Here is a 25,030-nt window from a genome sequence, read left to right on the forward strand (position 1 = left end):
TTGTGAGTTATGTTTCTTTTCTGTTAGCGCCCAGCGTGAACAATTCCCCTTCCTCACCGGCTGACTAGCCGCCAAACTCATTTACTGAAAATTCTGTAGCAGCAACAGCGGTACGGAAAGGGAATGGAGACGGAAGTCCTGACAGAGAGAGAACAAGGTGTCTGAGGTTTGCTTTTAAATTTCATAGCTGAACACTTTTTGAATTGGGCAATGGGATATTTCAGGTCTGTCCTTTAAGTAATTACCTGACTTGAGAATATTGTTTCCTACCTTGTTATTCTTATTCTTATGACAGGAGAGGGAGACCATCAATCAAATATGGGTCTGTTTATCACTTTTCAAAGTAGTACCTGCTCATCAGTGTGTGTTTGCATGTATCTTGGGTATGAAGGCAGAGATTTTGTAAGTGATCATGCCTGCACCATAGTTTTTTCTGGCCAGTAAATACATCTGGAGCCCAACTTCTGCATTTGCTTTGCTAAGTGTGCACTGGGTGAAAAATTGGCATAGGTTTAGCTATTCTCACTCTACAGTACATATGAATGAAAACCTGCAATTAGAATAACAGCCTTGACATTTAGAAAATGTGACAGAGATCTTTGAAAATATCATTTTCATCTCACTGCATTACATAGTAATAGAGGTCCTTAACCTACCACATCCAATCTTTGAGGGGCAAACCAGACATTGCATTAATGTTCCTTTTTACTGGGGGGTGGGGGGAGGTTTCAATCAGCATCATAACCCTAGCATAATGGGTAAAGGGAGATCAACCCATCCCCTGTGGTCCTTCCCTCCATTCCCACCCTGCCCCTGGCCTGTGATTCATAGTTTTGAACAGTGCATTAGATGAGATGTACTGGAGGAATGGCAAGGATCTTATTAAAGTTCAACAGGTAGTATAGTAAACCTTAATAAACTCCTCACCATCTTCCAGCAGAGCCCATCCAAGAGGAGTAATGACTTGTACAGGACCAGAAACTGAGAATCCTCATTTGTGTGTTCTACCTGCTAATGTGTGAAAATGTGTTTAGAACCACATTCTCCAAATAAAACTTCGATCATCTGTGACCACTAGTTTGGCTAGCTCAAACATTTGTCGGGATCCAAGTTGGGGAGGATTGTTTTAAAATATTCTCACAATTAGTCATCAGCTACTATGCCGTTAGGATGCTAAATTTCCTACAAATTCTTACCTGAATAACAGTTTTTTGATAAATGGCCTGCTTTACACTGGTTGCAACTAAGTCTTTAAATTGTTTGATTTTTAAAATGGGACTAAACAGAATAATATTTCAACAAACTTAAATCCAATGTCAATTGTGTGAGCAGATGCCCACTTGAGATGGGAGTTTCCCTTGCTCTACTCCCCCTGCAGACCATGAGCCACCCAAATTTGTTCCAGGGGGGAAAGGCAAAAGGCTGCAAGAAGCAACCATTGGGCCAACATTGGTGGATATTTGGATAGACCAGAAGTCATTGTATGCTGCCCCACATCCCTGCATTCAAAAAGAATGGGAAAGCTTCTGCTTCACTCTCAAGGGGAAACTCAAGGGGCATTGCAAATTCATTATTTACAATGCTTGGGATAATGGGGACTTTCTGCTGACAGCTGAAATCAGCTGTATCAGGCCCCAACTATTACTCATTGTTGCTGTTCCTTCTGTTGAACCATGTAATTGCCCAAATTGTATAGAAAGAGAGTGTAGATACTGCATTTAAAAGCAAAAGAGATGCACAGGTGCAGTGAAATATAGAATTGTTCCCCTGCCTGTGACTTAGCTTTCCACAGCCCCTCAACTACAGACACTTTTACTCAAGCCAGGACAGAAAGCAGAAGTGACCTTGGTTAATAGAAATGCATTTGGGACAAGGAATGAAAGGAGGGGAGAAGCTAAGCATTCTTGGCTCAGACGGCTTTTGCAGTCTGATCTCCCCAACCTGCACAGTGGGCAGGTTTGCACAATCCCTGCAAGTGCACCTTGCAAACTAGCTAATTAGCATGACTGACCCCACCAGAGCATTAGCTGATGTGCAGTCTGAACTGGGAGAGGGTGGCTGGCTGGGGTGGTGTACACACCACCCTGAAAGCTATGGTTTGTTCAAGTAAAGCTGAGTGGTTTGTTCTAGGGTTCCAGAACTGTTGGATGGTTTCAGTCAGTGCTGTCCCATTATATTTAGTTTGGCTCTTAAAGGGATGGCAACAACATTGACAAATAAAATGCATGACATTGGATCGAACAATTTTGTTCTTATTTTGCCAGAGGAAAGGGGAAACGAGCCCAACCTCACACAGATCCTCAGCTGAAAGCAGTAAACAGCTACTTCATCTTGACTTTTAAAGTATTTTCCATCACTAAAAAGTGCTACCATTTCTCCAGTTCTCTTGTACTGGCATTTGGTAGAAACTGTTTTCTTAAAGGAAATTAAATATTATGAACATGATAAAAATGCGAAAGGATCCTAACACCAAGGCACACCCCTAGCTCTGTGGTAGTTGCATATGAGAACTGTGGAAACATCATGTGGGATTTGGATGACCAAAGCAACTATGGTGGAAACCATATCATTGTTTCTTAACATGTTTTCTAAAAACCAAATGTATCCCGCTGAAATACCATGAAAGACCATCCTGTGCAAGAAGCCACCAGAGCTTGTGCTGTGCAAACCTGTTTAGTGTGTGCATGTGTGCTTGCATGCAAGAGAAACAAGGGGAATCAATATACTGTTTAAATCAATTCACTTTCAGAAAACCCATTTTACTCAAGCTAAAAATGTTAATAATAATTTCTGCTGCAGAGGAGTATGGAGGCATGTTTGGGTTTCCTCATTCAAAAGACAAAATCTAGTCTCACCCTCCAATCTCACATCATAATTTGTAAATCATGGGGTTTGAAATACACACAAATACACAAAATCATGTGATTTGTAAGTATTAATGCAAAGCACTTGCATTAATACTTTATTTCTCAGAATAGTCCCTATGAATAGTAAAGAATGCCCACGGGTAAGTTTTTGCAAAGTGAGCAACAATTCAGAAATGCCCTAAAGTTGACCCAGACAAGGACAAGTGCTTTAGCAGCTATAAATATGTGATAAATTGTCTACTACTTGAGGAGCAAAATGAAGCAGTATGTTATCCCACCTGCTTATGCTTTTTTTCAGATCAATTAAATGTAATTAACACATCCTACTTCTCAGGTAGCTTTTCTTATATGACCTCAGACTAATTTTAGCTCGATTTCTCTACTGTGTCTAATGATTACAGGAATGGGAGAATCAAGACATTTAATATAAAAATGAATGTTACAATGATAAAGGGAAATAATGAGCCAGCAGGAACATTCTTCTTTGCCAATGCCCTCTAACCAAGTATCCTATCAAGAAGTAACCATACTAGTCCAGTTGTCATCCTTATGTGACAACAGGAATGTCTTTGATCAATATTCTAAAATTACTATAGAAATAAAATCTAGTTAAGGATAATCACATTTTAAAATGCTATTTCATACATTTGGTAATGAGGTGTTTATGACATGAGGTAGGACATTAGAGTTTTAAAGTAGATCTGTCTACTGCTTAGGTTCTATCTTCTTTGGTTCCAAAAGGTATCTATCTTGTCTATATTTTGGCCCCACAATATAAAATGCATAGACTTTCTAATGAACTGAGTGACTTCTAAGGAAGCTAGGGTGCATCCATACATACCTTTTTTCTCTTAAAAACAGGAGTGATTGAATGGTATACTGACTAGTTCCTCAGCACCACCTCAGCACTAGCATGTATACTAGAAAGGCATGGTAAAAAGAAATGACTCATTCCAGAACTGTCTCTTTGCTTGGGTGCCAGGGACCACTCTGACCTACTTCAAAAGGCTGAATGAGAGAGCATCCATAGTGCTCTATCCCAATAAGAGTATCTCACTTAGGACACAACTAGAAGCAGTGAAAATGTGTTGCAGAAAAGTGGAGAGCCTTCCTCCCAGGACACCATGTTGCATATACTGCACAGGAAAGGAGACATAGAACAAGGTGCTTCTGAGCACACAGTCAGCTCAGGAAGTCTTTTTCAATACCAAAGCTGGAGCTCATTCACAAATTCTTACACACAAGTGCTAACTCTTGCTTTCAGATTCCTCTGTGTGTGTGTGTGTGTGTGAGAGAGAGAGAGAGAGAGAGGAGGGGGGAGAGAGGGAGAGAGGGAGGAAAGACTGTTATTATTGTTTAACAATTGGGAAACAACTTTCTGTGCTAACTGAATACAAATCGCATAAGGGGATCCCAATGTACTTTATTCTCTCTTGTGATGGAGAATACCTTTCTCCTAGAGCTCCTTCTTTAAGATCCTCAGTACTTGGAAGTTTCTCAGATATTTCTTCTTGGTGTACCCTGGCTAGAAGCCAGGGTCACCTCTTTTCTCAGTTGTCATCTCAAAAGTCAGCTCAAGTGCTATTCTTCTTTAAGCTCTCTGGGTGTTCTCCAACATGGTATATTCAAAATCTTCAAATGGTCATTAGAATGAATGTAAGCCTGTGCTATCATCCTTTAGGGCAGTGGTGGCAAACGAATGGCACGTGTGCCACAGTGGCCATGCAGAGCCCTCTCTTTCTCTTGGCATGCGAGCCAAGTCACCCCAGCATCGCCCCAGCAGCCAAGCATTGATAACAATGCACATAGGAGCCATGTGCATGCTTGGAAAGGAGTCGCGGCGCCAGGCAATGATGTCACAAGCCGTGACTCACCTGAGCTTTCACATGGCCGGTCAGTGCGCTGCCAAGGATATATATATATTTGCTTGGACTGGCTGTGGGTTGTTTTTTCTAAACTAAAACCTCAGTTTTCAGGTTTTATTGCAGTGTTGCCACTTTGCGATAAATCAGTGGGTTTTGGGTTGCAGTTTGGGCACTTGGTCTCTAAAAGGTTTGCCATCACTGCTTTAGGGCAATGGTTTTCAACCTCCAGTCAGTGGACTGGTGCCAGTCCATGGGAGATTTCCTGCAGGTCCTGGGGGTGGGGCACATCCCGCTTGCTGCGGACTGGCGTGGGGGCTGGCTATGCTCCATCACTAATTGCTCCATCAGCATCATGTTCGTGGGGGGTGTGCAGATGCAGCTGGGAGGGGAGAGATGACTCTGTGGGAGCTGGCTGGGAGCCATGCTGTGCAGATTTCAGTATTTGTTCTTTTGTTGGCATTTTTTGTTGCCCCAGTTTCTGGTTGTTTGGGAGCCTTTTCATTTTTTAGTATTGTGTTTGGAAATTAATACACAGAATACTGAATTATGTGTATGGTGCTTTTTGTTTCTTGCTCAGTGGTCCCAGTGGTGGTTTTCCTGTTTTTGCCAGTCCCCAGCTGTGGAAAACTTGAAAACCACTGCTTTAGAAGAAACATCTAGACTGCCAGTACAGATTCTTTCCCTATTTTACTTAGGTTCTGCACAGAGTTTATAATATTTCAGTTCTAAACTGTCTGTACAACACTGGTAAATGCTTTAATAGCATGACTGTATAAAACTTGGCATGATTGGAAAAAGGATATATAGCTATTTCAGTGTTGTTATTTTAAATGTCTTGAATTCCATTATAGTTGAGAATGTCTACAGCTTAATTTCTGAGTTGCTGAATGCATAGCCAAGGTCTGAGTCGAACAAGCTATTTCAAATACCATCAATTTCAACCTTCTGTATTACTTACCTATTCAGCATAACCATTATCAGACAAGATCTCTTTGAGAAAAGGGTGCAAATATAGGGCTTGATATATTTGATTGACCTAGCCAAGACAGGTCTCTCTGTTTCAGTGCAACAAATATATTCAAGGTCATGTACAGAAAGCCATCTGAAAAAGCAGATAAAGTTAAAATTTAAAATGGTTTGTATTTTATCCTCATTTCCCACCCTATATCCTCCTTTATTACCATGACCAAGTAGTTTTTTCGTACTTCTTTTCAGGACACCAGCAACATTTATGGCCTTCCTGCTCTTTACAAGTGATGGCTCTTCTTTACTTTTCTTAGCTCTCAATCCACTACTAACCCCCTTGTAAATCATCTGGACATCTCACATTTACTCCCTGCTCCAAACACACACCACCCCTGGCCAGACTCAATAGCCAGAAAATCCAGCTCAAACACAAAGCTGTTTCCATGAGATTCACACATATTAGGTGGTTATAAGGCAAAGAGTTTCATTGCAGTTTATTTCTACAGACTCCTATGCCTCTGTGGCCTCTGACACAGAAACATTCACCAGACAATTGCTTCACAACCAGTGGAAGAAAAAAATTAGAGAAAGATGGACACTCAGATTATGATAGCTTTCTTTTCAAGATAGCTAGTGTAGTGGAATAGCTACGTCACATTGGGCTAGTCTTAGACTTTTGACCACTGTTTTGAAAATATAGGATGGCTCTCTCTAGGATGTAAGGTTAAGGAAAAGGAATTGAGGTCCTGCTTGACCTTGGAAGATCATTAACTGTTTTGCAATATTGCATTGGTTGCTGAGTCTGAAGAATGGCATGCTAAGCTGTTGTAGCAAAGCCAGCAGAATAACAACATACAGCAGCAGTTGCCCAAGCCTATTTCTTCTTTAGATTCTCACGGTCGGCAATTCAGGAATCCCTGAGCATACAGTAAGTGCAGTTTTTGTATGTTTGAAGATCAGTCTATACTGTTTGCCTGTTCAAAGGCTGATGGGAACTATTCTCTTTCTCTCTCTCTGTAAATATGAAGCAAAACATCTTTTTGCATTAACCTGCCATTTAATTTCTTCTTGTATTCTTCATTACATGTTTAAAAAGTTCAGAATAAAGGGACTCAGGCACTACATCTACAAAAGGAAGCAGAAAGGTCCACCTCATGTAATAGATACATTCATGTACATGTCCATAATGTACATACAGGTGAAGGCAGCATGCCACATAGGTGGGAAACCTACGCTCCAGGGTCCCCAACCATATGGTGTACTCTGCAAATGCAGGAATGTTATAGATGGTCCTGTGAATATGCATGCCACAGGCAGAAGGGCCTGCCTGCTTCCACTGTACACTACGTAACAGGGTTCTCTTTAAGAAAGGGATGAGTAGCTATTGAGGAAGGCCAGGGAAAACAAATCAACCATGGGTGATGTGAAGGGCAAATCTTTATTCTTAGATATCCACCTACAAGAACAAATATACTACACATCTGAGAAATCGACTGCCTTTGGTCTTTCTCAACTTCACCTAACAGCAGCAATTCAATCAGTTCACCTAAACTGTTTCCATCCCAGCTGGTTATTGTAAGAACTGTAACTTTAAAAGCTTTAAAGTTACAACTTCAAAATCTTTGCTTTTTTCCTCTCCTCCTCTCCATTCCTTTACCCTTTTGTGTGCAGTCTTTTAGGAAACAATTCGTGAAACTCCCAGCTGGGAGTTGTAGGCCTTTTTGCTGTCTAAACATGCATAAATTGCATCCTTAGACTGTAAATCTGTGGGCTTAGGACTGTCTTTTTTAAAACATTGATCTGCAGGTCCCTCTTTTCAGCTGGAGAGTGGAATAAAAATACTTTAAATGAATGAATGAATGAATAAATAAATCTGTCATTTTTCACAGCTGTGTAGTAACCGTGTTGTGGAAAAAGCTAAGCAACTAAATTATAGAAAGAAAAGCAATCAGTTTACACTAGCTCACTGAACAAACTAAGATAAGCAAGTTAAATTCCAATCATCTATGCTAGATGCTTCCTACCTTTTAATTACTGATGCTAAGTAACACTGCATTAACTCTTTTAGGTACCTGTTCATAGATCTTCTCCCTAGTTCTGTGCCATCTCCTGCTACTGTTGTGATCAAAGTTGACAGAAACTATGGCAGCTTCTTGTTTCAAGGAACCAGTGCTGCCTATCAAATTAAGGTCCATTTTGGATCATGTGCTATAAAAGCTATTAATAAGCTTTGAAGAATAGCTGTGTTTTGCAAAGGTAGGAGGCATGTGCAGGGACAAAATCTGGTAATAAACAGAGTTCATGGGATAGGGTTAATCACCAGGATAAATTTGTACTATGTGAACTGTCTGTTGTATCTTATTGCTTACTGTTGACTTAGAAGCCATTTCCAAGATCAGCTTTTCCATACAAGTCTTCCCAGTCCTTAAGATCTTCGGGGAGTTCCCTTCTTTTGAAACCACTATAATCAGAGGCACATTTGGTGGTGACATGAGAAAGCTCCTTTATAATTGCTGCTCCCAGTCTTTTGACCTATAAACGAGTTAGTGGGTTGGATGCTGTTTTATGCCATGTTTGTACTGTAATGCATTTTATTGTTTAAACCTAATATAAATTGTTTGTGTAAGTGCTTTGACTGCAATTATTTTCCATAGAAGGGCAGAGCACAGGCCAAATAAATAAATACATACATACATGGAATGGGAATCAAAAACAGAATCCTGGGCTAGCTGAACCTTAATCTGATGCAGCAAGGAGCTTCTTATTATTTATGTGTGTGACCATAGCAATATTTAGGGAGGATTTCCTGGATCAATGTGGTATGCATGAGTATTAGACTCAATAGTTAAATGATAATTCATGTTCAGTTTGATAATTCATGTGTAGCAATAAATAATTATACCTTGATCTTAAACAATTGAAGGAAAGGATCGTGTTTAACAGTGTTTCCAAGCAGAAGGGAAGAGGCTGGGGAAGATCCAGACCAACTGGTATCCTGGCCTCCCCAGTCTCCTCTGCTCCCCTTTCTGCTCACCAGAACACCCCATGGACCATCAGGCATTGTCTAGGGGCCATAGGATTTCTCCCTTACTGATTCATATCGTAATTATCTGGTATTATGGAACTTTAAATAGATAAAATTGGGGGAAATCTTAAAATAATCATAAATACCAATGTGGGTTAAAATTACACACAGAGCTAATATATTTTCTCTGGCCTGGCCTGGTCTTTGCCACATTCTTCAGACTGATCTTATCAGTCTTAAAATAACCTCAATATTTAGCTCTTGTCTGTCTTTGTCTTTGAAGAATGTTAGTTCAGGAGCCACAGCATTGAGAAATCATCCGTTTCAAATTTGCCTATATTTAAATGAATTCACATGTGCAAATGCATACACAACAGCAGACTTGGTGGTGACGCAGTTCTCCTGTGGGAGAAAAGGCAATCCTATGTACATCTTGATTAGTATTCCTAGCATCATTCAAGACAACAATGAGATCTCCTCCAGCTGTACTGGAATAAATTTGACACCAAACTTCTGTGCTGGGTAATGAGCAGCAAACCCATCTATTCCCTAATGTCTTTCCTTTCACAACTTCTTGGAATGACTCCCCTACAGCAAATACTAATTACCTGGACCAGTGAAAATGTTCTGGGATCGGCCTGAGGGGATCTATCCCTTTCATAAACCTTGGCAATTTACGTAAAGTTTTTCATGCCAATAAAGTTTCCTTGAATGGAACTATGTATGTAACCTTCCTATGGTTCTTCTTCAGCTGCAGTTAAGGCAGAACTTTCCTCCACCCTTTTCATTCAGACAACCTTCAAGAGGTGATGTTCCCACCTCTTCCGTACAGAGTTCACTTGCCTCCCCTAGGCTTAGAATGAGGCCTATCATTTACACAGGCGGGAGCCTGGCCTTCCCTTTGCTTTGAGTGCCTTGCCCTTCTTGCTGCAACGTGAGGAGAATTGCTAGGGCATAGCATTAATCTTTTCCCACCTCCTACAGAGCGACAGGCCTGAGTGCAGCTCTGTTCATAATATTCTGCATAAGGGTCACTAAACTACATCAAACCAGTGTAAAAATGTCACATAAGCCATGAGAAATTGTTTCAGGTGCTCTATTGTTCACTTTCTCTCTCTCTCTTTCAAGGATTATCTTCACAGGTGAAACCAAGGAATGGGAGTCACCTACACTTTGTAAAGAAAGTGTTTGGCAGAATCAGGGAGAAGTAGGGGGCCTTGTTTCTTCTGTCACAGCCTTTTCATATTATTTTCGCAATGGCAAAGAGTGTAATGTGTATAGTGCAATGTGAAGTCATGTTAAAATGATGTTAAGGGAAAGATATATAGGACCAGAACTATGACAATGTCAATAAATGACCAGTAATGAGCACTAAATCAATTTCTCTGGTTGTCTGAGTGTGTTCTAAGTCAAATCAGGCCCCATGTCAGACAATTGCTGGCATTCCAGTGTCCTGGAAGTGCCCGCCACCATTTCTGAGCAACTTTAATTGGTGATTTAAACATAAGAATTTGGTAATGAAAAACTTTGTTCTTGTTTTAAAATGTAATTGACTGTGACCTAAAGTTCCTCCCTACCCACCACATAAACACAGGATGATATTTAGTTTAGTTATATTTTTGGCAAGGAAAGAAATCAATTTAAAGTTTCTGGATTGTACTGTTGAAACAAGTATATCTATACGGTGGTTGTTTGTTTGTTTGCCTGCTTACAACCCTGGGAAAACTTTCAGATATGAGTTCTAATATGCACCTGTGAGCCTAGCATGTGAATGTTTTTCCTGTGGAATAGTGTGCAAAATAAACAATGGCCAATCCATGTAAACTAGGTAGGTTTTATGAACACATTACAAGCACTATATTCTGAAATGCAGTTACATTATCTTTATGTGGAAATATCCTTACAAACTTGTGCTTGCACATGTAGTGGTTTGCGTTCACTGCATAAACCTAATTGTGTTTACTCTGAAGGCAAGCCAATCAATTTTAATGGTACTTGCTTCAAGTGGGTGTGTTAAGGACTGCAGCAGAATGAACCTGCCTTCAGTAGGTGGGCTGGTGGCAACCCCTAGACATCTACAAATGTTCAGTTGTTGAACTCCCTTTAACCCCTCAACTGTTGTTTAATCACTGTGAGTACAGGTCCAGGTGCAACATTCCTGATTGTATATTCTCATGGCTCATTAATTCCTGCAGAAGCAAGCAAAAATAAAATAAAGTAAAATAAAAATAAATCTCCAGTATGAATAGCAGCAAGGACCCAGGACACAGAGTTGCATTTCCTTTAGAAAGCACATGCACAGAAATATGATAATTGTATTTGGCTGTTTGTTTCTTTTTAAGCAAGGCAGCTCATGCTGTGAAGAATGGAAGGAAAAAGGTTCCTCACAAATGCTTTCAGTGCAGACTTTCCAATGGATCCTAGTTTTGCTTGCAACAGCCATTGTTCTTCTGAACATCACTGACTCAGCAAATCACCTTGTTTGTGTGTCTTCATCCTGATCTGCAGAATTACCTGCTGCTGTTCTGCACACACAGCATCATCAGCTGATAGCAATACCCATCTCCCTGATTGAGATAATCTCCAGCTTACTATTGTAAGCATGGATACTATGAACCCGCACTTAAAGTTTCACAGACTCCATCAGCTATAAAATGGTACTATGATTGTGTGCACTTTGTAAGTAGCTAAATATTTGCATTACTTTCAATCATACATACAATGATCAGATGTGAACAAATATAGTTTCTGTATGTTTAATGATTTAAGGAGAAGCATTTCAGCAAATGCAACTTGCCATGTTATAGGAGTAAGAAAAGCTGAATCCTTTCTCTCTTCCACAAAGTAATTCAAGGTAACCTTGTGTTCTGGTTGCCCAGGGCACATCCTATACCTCTCTTCACCTATCCAAGTCCTTCATCTGTTATACTACTAGGATTCTGGCTGATTAAGAAAGAACGATCTTTAAATCATATGCAAAGGAAGAGTTACAACTCAGTAGCAGAGCACATGGGTCTGCATGCAGAAGGTCCCATTCTCAATCCTAGGTTCAATCTCCATCTTAAAAGGTCAGGTAGGAGTTGAATGGGAAAAACTTGTGCCTGATATGAATTCTACAGAAGACAGAGGAAAAGAAGCAAGAGGAACTTGATTCAAATGCCATGTAGATATAGAGGAAACAAACACAAATGGTAAACCAGAAACATGCAGAGATCTTCAATACTACATTTCAACAGTTCATTATATGTGGGGAGCTTGCAGAGGAACAGTTGGTAACCTATGAAGACTACTGTGATTCACTCATCACAGGGATCCTTTATGAGTGAAGATGAACAGCAAGATTGGAACAAGTGTCAGGAGCAGAAGGCGATACTGGCAAATGAGCAGAATTTAAATATTCCTTATAGAAGGAAATGATGGCCATTCAGCTATTGAGAGTCAAATGAAAGGGTGCACTGAAGAATAGTTCTGGATGGAAATTTAGTTTCTGACTCCAGCCTTTGGGAATCAAGTGTTCCTATTTCCACGGGACCACACCTTCACCTATATTATTCTATACTGAGCTGTTTCATGGTTACTCTACACTGTAACCATGGAAAATGATGAGACAAAATGACGGGAAATAGCATTCATACATAGTTTTACCCTGATACTATTCAACCCAAACTTGGTCTTTTACTCAGCATGTGATGTAGTGTTTTTTCTTAACAGTTGGGTGGGAGAAATGGCAGCTTATTGCACCAACAGAGATTGTGGGTGGGCAGTGCAAAGAAATAAAAATGTAAAATAGCCATTGTCCATTACCTACCACTTGTCTCTAAAGTGTATACAATAATTTGTGAAATAAGGGTATATAACTGAAAATGCTTAGGAAGATGCATGTGAGAGCTTTGACCAGCTCTCTGATATTTTTAAACACACAATGGTCCTCCACACATTAGAATTCGCAATTAAGAAATAAGGGCCTATCTCAACATGTGAAGCAACCCATAGCTAAACCATTAACAATATTTTAAGAAGTTGGGTTCCATTTGCGAAAGTAAAGAAGCAAGAAGAAGTTATGTTATTCAGGCCAATATTTGTTGCACAATTGATTCAACATTGTTGGGTCTTCCCTTCATCCCTTCCCTTCCCTGCATATCATATTTCATCTAGCTACTACAAATTCTCCTTATTAAAGACTTGTATTACACCAATTCTACAGACAAGTTCAACTGTCACTGCCACTGTTTCAGAAGAATGGATTTGTAATATTCTGGTTTATAATTAATGGATGTACAACATCCCACAATCACTGGAAGCTAGAGCATAACATTTTTTTTTGTTTGTTTTGGGTCCCCTCCCCTGCCTAAGAGACATAAAAATCATTATGAAACATTATTAGAAAATATTAATTGTTGCTACCTAAGGACAAATGCACAAAAGGAAAGGGCTGCAGTCTTGATATTTTTTGTACTGGATTCATTTCAAAAGCTGGAGAAACCATGGGTGTGTTTTGTGCTTTGCACAACCTCTTTGGCACTATTACTAACTTAAACTTGGAAAATCAGGTCCTTATTCTGGCTTCTGAAAATCAATTCTTAAAGGTTAAATTCTATGGAGAAATACTAATGCAATCTAGAGTCTTTGTGCAAATACTCCTCCTCTCTTTCCCAAGGACTAGATATGTTATTCATTATTACAGAATGAAGAGATATAACCACTCAAATGCTTGACAGAATCAGTGAACCCAGGGGGAAGGCTTCATGGTTGGGACCTCTTGCATTTTCTCACAGTTGACAGGACTAGACTGTAGTCAATTTGTTGCAGTTGAAGTTCTGGATTATTTACATGGTGCTGGCTTCTGTAAGCAACAGAATCTAGTGGACTGCAAAAGCTATAAATTTCCATCATAATCCTTTTGATGTTGCCAGGTACAATCTGGTATGCTTCTTTATTTCTTCAGAAAGACAGTTTATCACAATCACAAACAGGTTCAGAGTAAGGGCCATGCAGACAGTAAATATCAAGGAATCGAAGAGCTGACACAGCTTGAGAAGCAGTGACTCAGCTACCAAGTCTCTGGTATAGAAGGAGTTCATCACTTTCCACTTTCCTACATTCAGAACTGAAATGAGTCTCAATCATCACTGCTATCTCCAAGAAACTGCTGCTCAGATTGTTCAGTGAAATTCATCACCTTTATAAACTAGCATGCTCATGCTTAATCCTGTCTAAGTGGGATTTTGCTGGTAGAAATAAGTAAAGCAGCTGAAGTGCTTTGTGGATCACTACCTATAACTATTTCCAGTGACTGCAACTTAAATGTGATAAATGAGAAGCATTGACAAAAATGCCTGGGACAACTGAAAACAACATGAAAGCAACAGAGATAAATCGTGCCTGATCTTGAAATAAACAAAGATAACAACGGTACCTGTTCATCAGGTTACTTCTTAGCCTGAACAGCCTAGTAAGCTGTGAATGGATCAAAATGACATCCCTTTGAAACCCATCAAGCATTATTAAGTATGACAATGACCCCTTTCCAGCCCCATATCCTGATGGGTAGAATAGAAACCACACTATTATGGAGTATAAATGTAAGTGTGAGAGGTTTAAGATCAGGAATTCAAAAACTGAATTATTTTGGTTATCTCTAGCTACTCTAATACTAAGCCCAGTGAGTCCTTCCTTAAGTGGTACATAGAACAGCTGTGCTGGATCAAACCAAAGCTCCATGTAGTCCAGCACTCCATATAACCATGGCAAACCACTTGCCCACAGGATTCAAGCTGGATACATGCAAGACCTCCTCCTGCCCAGTTTTTCTGCAGCTGGTGAATGCAGGCATGCCACCTCTGGTAAAGGAGGTACTACATAGCCAGCAAGACAAGTATCCACGGATAGCCTCCCCCCTCATGAATCTGACCGATCCCTTTTTAAAGCCATCCAGACTGGCAGCCATCACCACTTCCCATGGCAGCAAATTCCAGAGTGAGAATGAACTGCCAAACTGACAACTGTATAGAACACTTGAAATTTCTACCTTTGTAAGTAACATCTCAAAAAGCTTCCAATTTAAGAATGCTTCCTTCTTGCTTTCTATGCAACACTAACAACATTAAGAAACATCTCAAAGAACAATATCTTGGCTATGACTACCTTGGCCATAACTACCATCATTCCTTAACAAAAAGAGGGTGAGGATCTCAGCATGTTGAAATTGCTCAACATAGTTGGATGGAAAGAAAAGATATGGAATCCATTGTTTGATATGGAACAAATCAGTGTCCTGAACATCCTTGAATGTAATGTGCTTGCAGTGTACTTTGTTGCCAGTTCTGTACATTACCGTGTTGCAATTTCACTGCCTCTTAAAACACAAAGACACTCAAATCCAGAAAAACAAAACAATGAACAATTCTATGCAAAGGTAGCCTACTGCCAGCATATGGAGAGGAATGAATGGATGCGTTTTCTGCTCAATGAAATGGGCTTTGCTAACAGATTGAAGTCCAAATCCCCAAACCATATTTCATTCATAGTGACTCTGTCTAATTTTCCTTTCTTGAAGACAACAATGTACCAATGAGAAGGAAAACTCTTCTTCCCTTGGTGCACAGAGAGTTGTCTCTGCCCAGAACTAGATAAAAATAAAGCCTCCATTGGCACCATCCATACTAGAAATAAATGCTAAGAAAAAAGATGAGTTTGAATATGTAGTGCTTTCTCACTGGAAAACATAGCTCACATAAAGGCTACTGTGGAGTGGAAGAGCAAGGCTTACCTGTTTTTCTGACATGACATAGAGGTAATTATGATCTGTGGAGAAGGCCATGTCACGAAGGATAGGACGCCCATCCTTGAAAACTGGCACCATTTCATACTGAATACCACCGTGAGGAGGCCCATCTGCTCGGATCTGGAATAGATAGATAACCTATAGGTCAAATCACTGCCATTAAATATGAAGGAAAATCACTCAGATGGTAACTAGGTGGCTGTACAATGGAAACTAAAGCCAATTCCAGATTGATACCCAACATGTCAGGATGGTATGTAAGGGTGCTGTGAAAAATTATAGGGTTGGGGGAATTTCACAAGAGACATTTTGATTGTCTTTTAGTCTTCATGAAGCCCTTTTCATAAGGTCAAAAAGGAGATAAGACTGATGACATTGAGAAAAGAGCAGGGTTAGGCCCACTGTCTGTATGTTCATTGACTTTGTGTTCACATGGCTTAAACATATATCTGTTTTTCCACTTGGTTAGGGTGTCTGCATGATTGGAACCATTACTTTTATGAGTAATGATTATGATTAAATCAAACTTGTATCTAAGTGCGTCTGCTCTGTGCTAAAACAGCCAATGAATATGTGATGGTTGAAGCAAAGGCCAGTAAATCATCTCCTTCCCACATTTAAACACATTTTTTGTGCAACTGGATCAAGTGAAAAAGCTTATAAGCCACTTCTCAGTGTTGGTAGAAAGTAGAACAGAACCATTTTCTGAACTGCATGCATAGTTTGATATTCTCATCATTTGTGAAGACACCCTTAATCCCTTAGTCTCTTATAACAGAAGATGGAAAATTGACAATGTCTAGGCTTTAGAGGAAAATGGGAAGAGGACGCCCCCACTTTTTAATCCACTCTTGCCCCCCATCATTTTACATTCCCTGGTTCTAAACAATGATTCCCAGAATTTTCACATTTCTTTCATTATTTCTTTGCACTTTCATACAGTGCAAAGGTAAATAATTTTGAAAGTTAAAAAATATACAGTAACATTTGCTTGTTTCACATTCTAACGAGAGCAAGAAAGAAAACCCTATGCATCAACAAGGCTCCATGCCTGTTACCTTACAAGATAGTGGTCTGTGCTTTCAAAAGTATCCCAGTGACTCAAGCAGTCTAAATGTTAGTATCAAAACATTAAAAGACTTTTTATAAGGGTGCAAACCACTTATACACAGTGTGTGACTGTCACAAGTCCTTAACACATGAGCTAGCAATTACGTATATTCATGTAACTTGTGTTGACACTACAAGTACTTTTAAAAACAACTGGTAGAAACCAACATTACATTGTTTTGATGAGATAAAGGTCTGGTTCCCATTGAAAAGAGGAATTTGTGTCTGGTATAGAGGTATTTCCAGGATGGCTACATACATCATCAAAAGAAAGGAAATGCATCACTGAAAAACTTTGCATATAATTTGCATGTGCTAATTTGCATTATAAATACAATTCCATAAGTCTTACTATACATTGAATTACATCCTGCCAGGGTGAAGGCTACAAGGAAGTAAACCATGTGCCTGCTCAGTCCTGCTGTCCAAGTGCTAACTTTTAATGAGCAACATACAGACTGTGACTCTGCCTTTTTATGCTCCTTTATTTGTAAACTAAACTTGAACTGGATGGTACCTCAAATAAAAGAGGGCTGTAATAAAGACTGTAATAAAGGACACATGTCAGTCCTAATAACTTCAGGCTACAGGATGGGAAGTCACATGATTGAATGCTGACCTGTTTTTCTTTTTCTTTTAATCCCTCATCATGGAGAAGTGCAGTGGGAGAGGATGGTGCTAGTTTAGCTTTCCCCCTAACAGTGGCCGTTCTATGCAGAAGATACTTTTTAATGAAGGAGCATGTGAACATTGCATCTTTTAGTTTGACATTATAAAGCTCTGAGACAGATTTATTCATCTAGCAAGAACTGGGTCTTTGTCTTAAATTAAAATGAGATCCAGACCATCAGAATTAAGGCCAAGGTTGACACCAATATTTGTGAAGCTGTCAGCTTGCACAGTAGCTTTTTGGATGAAACTACAGACAGCAAACCATCATTTACTTTTTATTTACTCTCTTTTGGCCAATTAGGCAAGTTACAATTAAAACTTAGAAACAATTTAGCTTATTATGATATTTATACTATCATGAAGAATGCCATTTCTTTTTTTCTGCTTCAAATACTAGAGTGAAATACCTGATTTAGATTGATAGAACACAAAAAAGCAACTTCCATCTGATTTGGGAGTACCATCACCTCCTAAAATTTGCTCATTCTAGCATTGCTCTCAGCAGATATGCAAATAAGGTGAGTATTTGGCTAGTACTGTAGGAAGGCCCCTTGGCCTGTTGGCACTGGTGACAGCTGAGGCTTGATTATGCAAATTCCTCCTCCTGCAGGAAATACCACTCAGTTTCGAGCAGACCCCACTGTATGCAGGGGGAAGGCAATTGAGTGAGCAGATCCCAGTTTCTTTCCAAAAGTTAATAATTGATAGCCTTGGGGAAGAAAGGGGGAGGGATAAACAAACAGTTTACATTGTATTTTTCCTACAAGGATTTGCATATTTGAGTAGCCATTTGATTGCAACATGGTGTCTGTATAACAACAGGCTGTAAACATTGGCAACTCTCAGGCAGGGAGATTAGACCAGCCACAGGAACCAGCAGATCCATGAAGTGGCCTGATGGCCCCATGGCACTCGCTGACAGGGATTCTGTTACTTGCTGGCCAGGAAGACTGCTGTGCATGAAGGGTTGCTTCAAAGTACATGCATGTGCTGCCATGCTAAGAGGATGGGATGGTGGCTGTGCTATGTGGGGAGGAGAGCTCAACACAAAGGAGCCATCTGCTGCAACTCCAAGCCTGCCTGTCGCTCAGTGTACCATCTTGCTGCTCAGTGACTCAAATTCTGATTATTACGCTAGGGCTGAAGTTCGAAAAGGCTGTTTTAGTGAATGCTGAATTCTCAGAAAGAAAGTAGAGAAACGGACAAGGCAGAGGAGAACTGGAGCATTAACAGGTTCTTTTGCCAAAATGGCCATGCATATTTTAAACATTTAAGAAATGTTTGTGTTCATTAGAGAGTTCCTTTCTGGACCACAAGTTACACACCTCTGCCTCAGATCCAAAGGAGAATGCATGCTTCATGGCTCATAACACACAGGGCAAAACTGTGTTCATTCCAAATGCTCCAAACATCTCTCCTCAGTTTGCCACTTGTACAAAAGCAGACTGCTATGTCCTCAAGCCTAGCTCTCCCAACAATCCCTTCTCCACCCATCATTAAACCAGCTGTTTAAAACTGTTGCCAAGGCAACAGCCTCGGAAGTCCATCCATTAAAATGTCTTCTTGTAATTTAATTAATCCTCACAGGCCAGCAGGCAATGTGTTGCTAAGCCTGGCATGGTGGCATTTCTTGATCACTGAGACATGACTGAGTTTGAGTTTCTGGCAAGGACAGTTTGTCTTTTCCTTTCCGTAAGCAAATGATCAACATTTCCTTATAAAACAGGAAATCCTCTTTCCAATCAACCCATAAGAGATGCACCAAGTGGGCTACAGAACAAGAGAGACAATTCAATGTCCTGCTATACCATGGCATCTCTGGATGACACTAGCCCTGCTAATTAATCTTGTTGTGAGAAGATGCAATTTTCAAAATGCCAAACTGGCACAAAACATTCTTAGATTTTAGAAGGAGGCTTAGATGCATTTCAGTAAAAAGCTGCTACCTAGTGACTGTTTTGAATGGGATCCTGTGCGAGTCACTGGTCTACATAAGCAGTGTTGATACTCTTTCAGCCCAATAGCTGAATTCTGTGTTAGCGCAGCTCTTGAGAACCAAACTTCTGTGGTGGGCAGGACCAGTGGCAAAATGGTTGGGGCAAATTCTGGCTTATTTTAGCTTAAAGTTTTTTACTACGGAGTTAAACCTGTGCAGAGACATTTCAGCCTTTTAGAATGTGTGTGTGGGAGTCAGGGGTGGAACTGTGCAAAACTGGGAAATCACCAAATTATTATAGTCAAAGGCAGGGGAATGGATTGGAATTTCAGAAAGGGTGGATTTGGCTCTTTGCCCTCGGAATCAGCATCCATAGTTTGATGTTGACATATTTCACAGAGACTTTAATGTCAATACTGATTTAAAGCCATCTGATCTTAGTGCTGCTTGACATATAACCGAATATATACATGGGAAGAAACATCTTTATCAGTATGTATGCAAGTGTGTAAGTATAGCAGTTCTTCATTTATTGCACTGCATTTTCCCTTTGTCCAAGGAAAAAAGCCATGCATTTTAAAATCACAAAAATTCTGTACAGAAATTCAGTCAGAAAGAGAATATCATGGCTAAGCAGAGATCTGAAGGTTGATCACATACAGTTCAATTTCTAAATATTACTTTTCCATTAAAATCCATGAAAGTTAATAATAGAAAATACATACATATTTATAGTGAAACCATGTGTAATTGTAATGTGTATGGTGAAAAACTTTATTTCAACCACATATTCCTACTTATGTGCATACTTCCTACAAACTCCTGCCATACGCTAAAATACTGCCCATGTGCTAAGATTTTCTTCCTTAGGATCAAGAACTAAGTGGCAGGTTGGAACCCAGAAAAACATTCACAGTCCAGAGTCTGATTTTATTGACAAAAATCTCTTGCACTTGTCCAAAACCTTCACACCAAATTATGCAACCACTCTATGCCAATGAAGCAGCAAAGCAGCTAGAGACTTGAGGAACAGTAATTGAGCTACCCAAGAGCTTGTACTGGGTCTCATCTTCACTAAAGGGCAGGACACCTTTTTGGTGGACAGGCACCAGTGGTTCATCATGCCTGAATATTTAAGATTATAAGAATTGCTTTCCCAGATAATAGTAAAAGTCAATCAGTCTATGACTGCTGGAGAGTTCTGTTGGGCATTCTTATTTCATTCAAGGAGGTTTGATGTGGTCAGTTTTCATCTTTTTCCCTCCCTTTTTAATAACGCAATCGAGGAATTTCAGCAATATTTTTGGGGAGGTCCCACCTTCCACTTGAGGCTGTTCGTTGTTGATATTTGGCTGCATGGGATTTCCCCTTTCCCTTGAAAAGGACAGAGGTGATAGCACAAATGAGACTACAGATCTGATTACCAGTAAAAGCAGAAAAAGCAGCATTGTGTATAAGCATATCTTTCAGAAGATGAACGTTCCAGAAGACATGACCTTGCAAGCTATTTGTGATTATGGGTGCATTTCTTAACAAACTAGTTAAAAACAGTCATTTCCCAAAGCTTTCAACTGCCCATTCATGGGCTTTTATGGATTTTGAAAAAGCAAACTCAATTATTTAAACTATGGACCTGTTGAATCTCTGACAAGTTGCATGAAACATGAACTCTGCAGCTAGAAATGAAATCCACAGAACAGTTCATGATGCAGAGGATGGAGACTACCCTGGAACTCAGCTGTGATGCTGAGCCGTCTCCTGGGATAGGAGGAGGTTGTTTCCTCAATCAATGCTGATATGTGTTTGCAAATACAGCTTGAAAGGAGCCTAACAACATAATCTGCAAATCCAAATATCAGTCTCAGCTCAGAGCATTCAAGGCCAGCAAAACATCTGCATGTGACCAAGCAAAATGCATTCCGATTTGGAAATTTCAGTTCTTCAAAGGCATCATGGAGATTTGCCTGGCTAATACCCCTACAATACAGACTGCAGGCATAAGCTCTGCATTATCTTAAGGGATTAGCAAAATACCATATTGTGTCATGTATATGTTGTAGAGTAGCACCCCTGGAGATAGTGTCTGATGCATTCAAGGCTCTAATACAACACAGGAGTCCCCACCCGCCCACTGAACTGAGTCTTCCACACGGTATTTTACTCACCATCACAACTGTCATTATAGCTAAGCTATGATGGGTCTGCATCTCCTTCCAGTTCCTTTCTGCAGGCTCTCATTAAAGGGTGTTAAAGATTCTTTGTGGGCACTTTGCATGATTAAATTACCTGTCTTTTTTCATTATGAACTCTGCTGTGAGACAGAATTTCATGACAAAGTGTTTCACACCAGGAACATATCTAAAGAAATGCCTTTGCATCAAGCTGCCTCTTTTGAAAGAACCAATGCTTATAGGGAGCATGCTCTCCAGTTTTAGGATCCATTCAGTGCCTGCCTTGCCCTCACTCCAGCAGCTCCCTTATTCCATCATTTATTGAAAGACTTGGCCCAGGTGACTGCAAAAGAAAGGAATGAAGAAAGCAATCTGCTTAAAAAGTGGTGAGAAATGAGGGCAATATTTCAAAATGAGCAAAGGCTTGACTGTCAGGCACACTGGTTCCAAGAGCTCCTTTCTCATCACAGAGCAGGGCAACTTCCTCTCATCACCTACTTCAATTCTGTTTTTCCCTCTCCCCTGCCCTCTTTTGCATGATATTCCCAGATATTCCCCATGCCAGAGAGCTCATTAAGCCTGACTCAGAGGAAGCCCTAAAGGCTGGTTCCCCACACCGCACCTCAGTGATAATCAATCAGACCTTGAGCACATGCTGTGAAAAAAGCTACTGTGATGTAGCACCACCATGTTAGGAAGTCAAAGCTTCTGATCCCCAGACAAAAAGGAAAGATTACACATAGATGAGAAAATATTTCCTTACCACAGAATGCCCTGACTGTGGTGTGAGAAGAAGATTCAGAAGGTAAGTTTCATAAATTAACCTTTCTGTGAGCTGGTTCACATGACATAACAGCCCATAATGAATGGCCAGCACACTTTTTGCAGAGTGGCTTCTGCAAAAACAAGTCACTCAGAGAACCTTATTTTAGGGTTGTTTATACCCACAGTGGCTTGCTGTATCATCCAAACATGGCAGGATGACTTTATGATGGGTTGCCAGGGACAGCTGGAGAGCTGCCTGTTCAGAGCAGCAAACCCCACTGACACTCGTGTTTGCACTAACACCATACTTCTTAATCCCTTCTCAGTGCCTCGTGCCCTGTGCTCCCAAAAAATCACAAATATTAAAACATGACAGCTAGCAAGGAAGGAGGTGACTAACTGGAAGGGGATCAGGGAGTCAAAAGCAGCTAGAGCAGGGGTCTCAAACTCGCGGCCCGTGGGCCAATTGCTGGGATGGGTGGGGCACGGGGAGGGGCCCTGTGGCCTTCAAAGCGCTGGCGGCACCCGGGCCGGCCGCGGGATGAGTGGCCCACCCACACCGCGGTGATGGAATACTTGATGCGGCCCAGCCTCACCCAGACTCTACTTCCAGCGGTCCCCAGGTAAGTTGAGTTTGAGACTCCTGAGCTAGAGGGAAGGTGCTTTGCCAAGGGGCATACCTGCTTCTGTGCAAAGTGAAGCAGACTTTAAAATAGCAAACTTGGCAATGGAGGTTGAAATTGACTAGGGCATTAGCAAGAGAGCAATATCAGAGTGCTGCAGCAAAACAGCAAAATTGAAAACTGCTGCTGCTTCTACAGGAGAGCACATTTCTGCATACATGTAAAAAGGTAAAGGTAAAGGTTTCCCCTTGACGTGAAGTCCAGTCATGCCTGACTCTAGGGGGTGGTGCTCATCTCCGTTTCCTAGCCGAGGGAGCCAGTGTTTGTCTGCAGACAGTCTCCATGCTCATGTGGCCGGCATGACTAAACACCAAGGTGCACGGAACGCTGTTGCCTGCCCACCGAAGTGGTACCTTTTTATCTACTTGCATTTGCATGCTTTCGAACTGCAAGGTTGGCATGAGGCCTCTGCAAATTAATATTGTTTTGTGATTGATGCAGAGTGGGGGAGAATTTCCACCTGGCCAATTGCAGGAGTGGTGCTGATATAGGGACTAAGGCAACAAGGAGTCCTGCTGTAAAGGTACCTGGAGCCAGCAGCTACATTGACCAGAATAAACAATGAAAAGCATGATAAATTATTGGAAATATGATGGGATGTTTAGCAAACAACCATCTCATGGAGGCTTATATGCAGGGTGGATTGATCCCAATGTGAACCTGTCCTATGTCTTTGTTGTGCTACTGTGAGGTACAGTGGAACCTGCTCTGTTTACGATCTACTTACTAGCCTAGCACTTTGCTTGCATTTCTCTCTACTACTACTGTAGGATCCACTGGGTTGCTGTCTGAATTGTATCAGAATTGCAAAGGCTGTGGAAGCGCCTGTCCTCATTAATGACTGCAACTCAGTTTCCCCACCTCACTCTGTGTTCTGGTACATTAAGGAGCAATACTGATGTGATTTAATATTCTGTCTTCTGTGTGGGAAGCTTCCTCTTTGAAATTAAAGTGAAATACTAATCCTATTAAAAATCTTCCCCTTAAATCATAGATATGTCCACAAGGAAATTAATGACAACTCTTTACACGCATATTCAATTCAAATCAGCATATCCAATTAACCATGTTACCTGGAGGCCCCCTCATCTCAGTATCTCTGTCACATTTCCACTATTTAGTACTAAATTATGGTAGAATAAAGTGATCCTTGGTGGACATCATCTCCTTTTGTTGTTGCGAGGGCCTCAGTGAATGGGCTCATTTTTTAAAGGTCACCAATAGGTCATATGAAAACAGTTCTGTGAAAATATGCCATACGTGAAAGATAGAAAAAGTACAATGTGCAACAAAATTCTCTCTAAAGCAAAAGGAAATTCAAGCCAACACAAGTCATTTCATTTTGTTAGAGATTAAAAATCCATTCAGGTGTTATTCTGCTTATAGAGTCCAATGGGACTAGCAACGTGGAATATAAGTTTGGCAAACAAACAAACAAACAAATTCCTGATCAGAGTTGAGCAACGCATATGAGAGGTGTGATATCTTTGCCTGCAACAATCCCTCCCAAGACCAATAAATCCAACAAAAGCTCTATTTGATTATGATGCGAGCTGAAGTGGTTGTGATTAAGCAGAAGAGGCAAAAACAAAACAGATTTCTAAAACCATGAAACTTGGTAGACATATGTCTGTGTGGGCATGCACACACACATGTGCATGCATAGATATAGATATATATAGGATAGGACATAGTCCTACTGTTTATGTTGCATTAATATGCCTAGCAAATGTAAATATTGACATGTGATCTGGGACTGCAACCAAGAACAAACAATTCAGCCTGAAATGCAAATCCAGCTTGACATCCAACACTTTTTCTTACACTGCTGAGCCTAAGATAAACAAAGCAGTAAACCAGCATGAGGCCAGGCAAGCTTGTCTGCTCTGATTTTCAGGCCTAGCTGTTTTCTGACATGCCTTCCTTCTACCTCCCATTCTCTCCCATTTCTTGTGTAAGGGACATTCTGAAGGCTGGTGGCCAAACTGTTGGCTTGGGTGGTGGTAAGTCAGCAGAAGGAGATCAAGGGGTCACACGAGACAGAATATCTTTGAATCCCAAGAGTCAGCACTCCATGCCACAGAAAGAAAAAATTGAGACAAGACATGCAAAGCAAGGTGGTAAAAATCACAAAGCCACACAAAGGTATTCTGTGGGATCCACATTGTCCTGTTCCAGGAACATGG

At 40.5% G+C, this 25,030-nt stretch overlaps 1 protein-coding gene across 5 annotated transcripts in view; it reads right to left on the reverse strand.

The window, feature by feature from the left end:
• PLXNA2 (plexin A2) overlaps positions 1-25,030 on the reverse strand; it is a 451,621-nt gene that overhangs the window by 250,251 nt on the left and 176,340 nt on the right. For all 5 annotated transcript variants that reach the window (XM_044446913.1, XM_044446912.1, XM_044446919.1 and 2 more), the window contains one exon: positions 15,493-15,627. In XM_044446913.1, the coding sequence (XP_044302848.1) occupies positions 15,493-15,627 (135 nt within the window). The remainder of the gene's footprint in view (positions 1-15,492; positions 15,628-25,030) is intronic.

The sequence above is a fragment of the Varanus komodoensis genome, unplaced genomic scaffold, assembly GCF_004798865.1.
Source record: "Varanus komodoensis strain SLA01 unplaced genomic scaffold, ASM479886v1 scaffold1, whole genome shotgun sequence".
Lineage (NCBI taxonomy): Eukaryota > Metazoa > Chordata > Lepidosauria > Squamata > Varanidae > Varanus > Varanus komodoensis.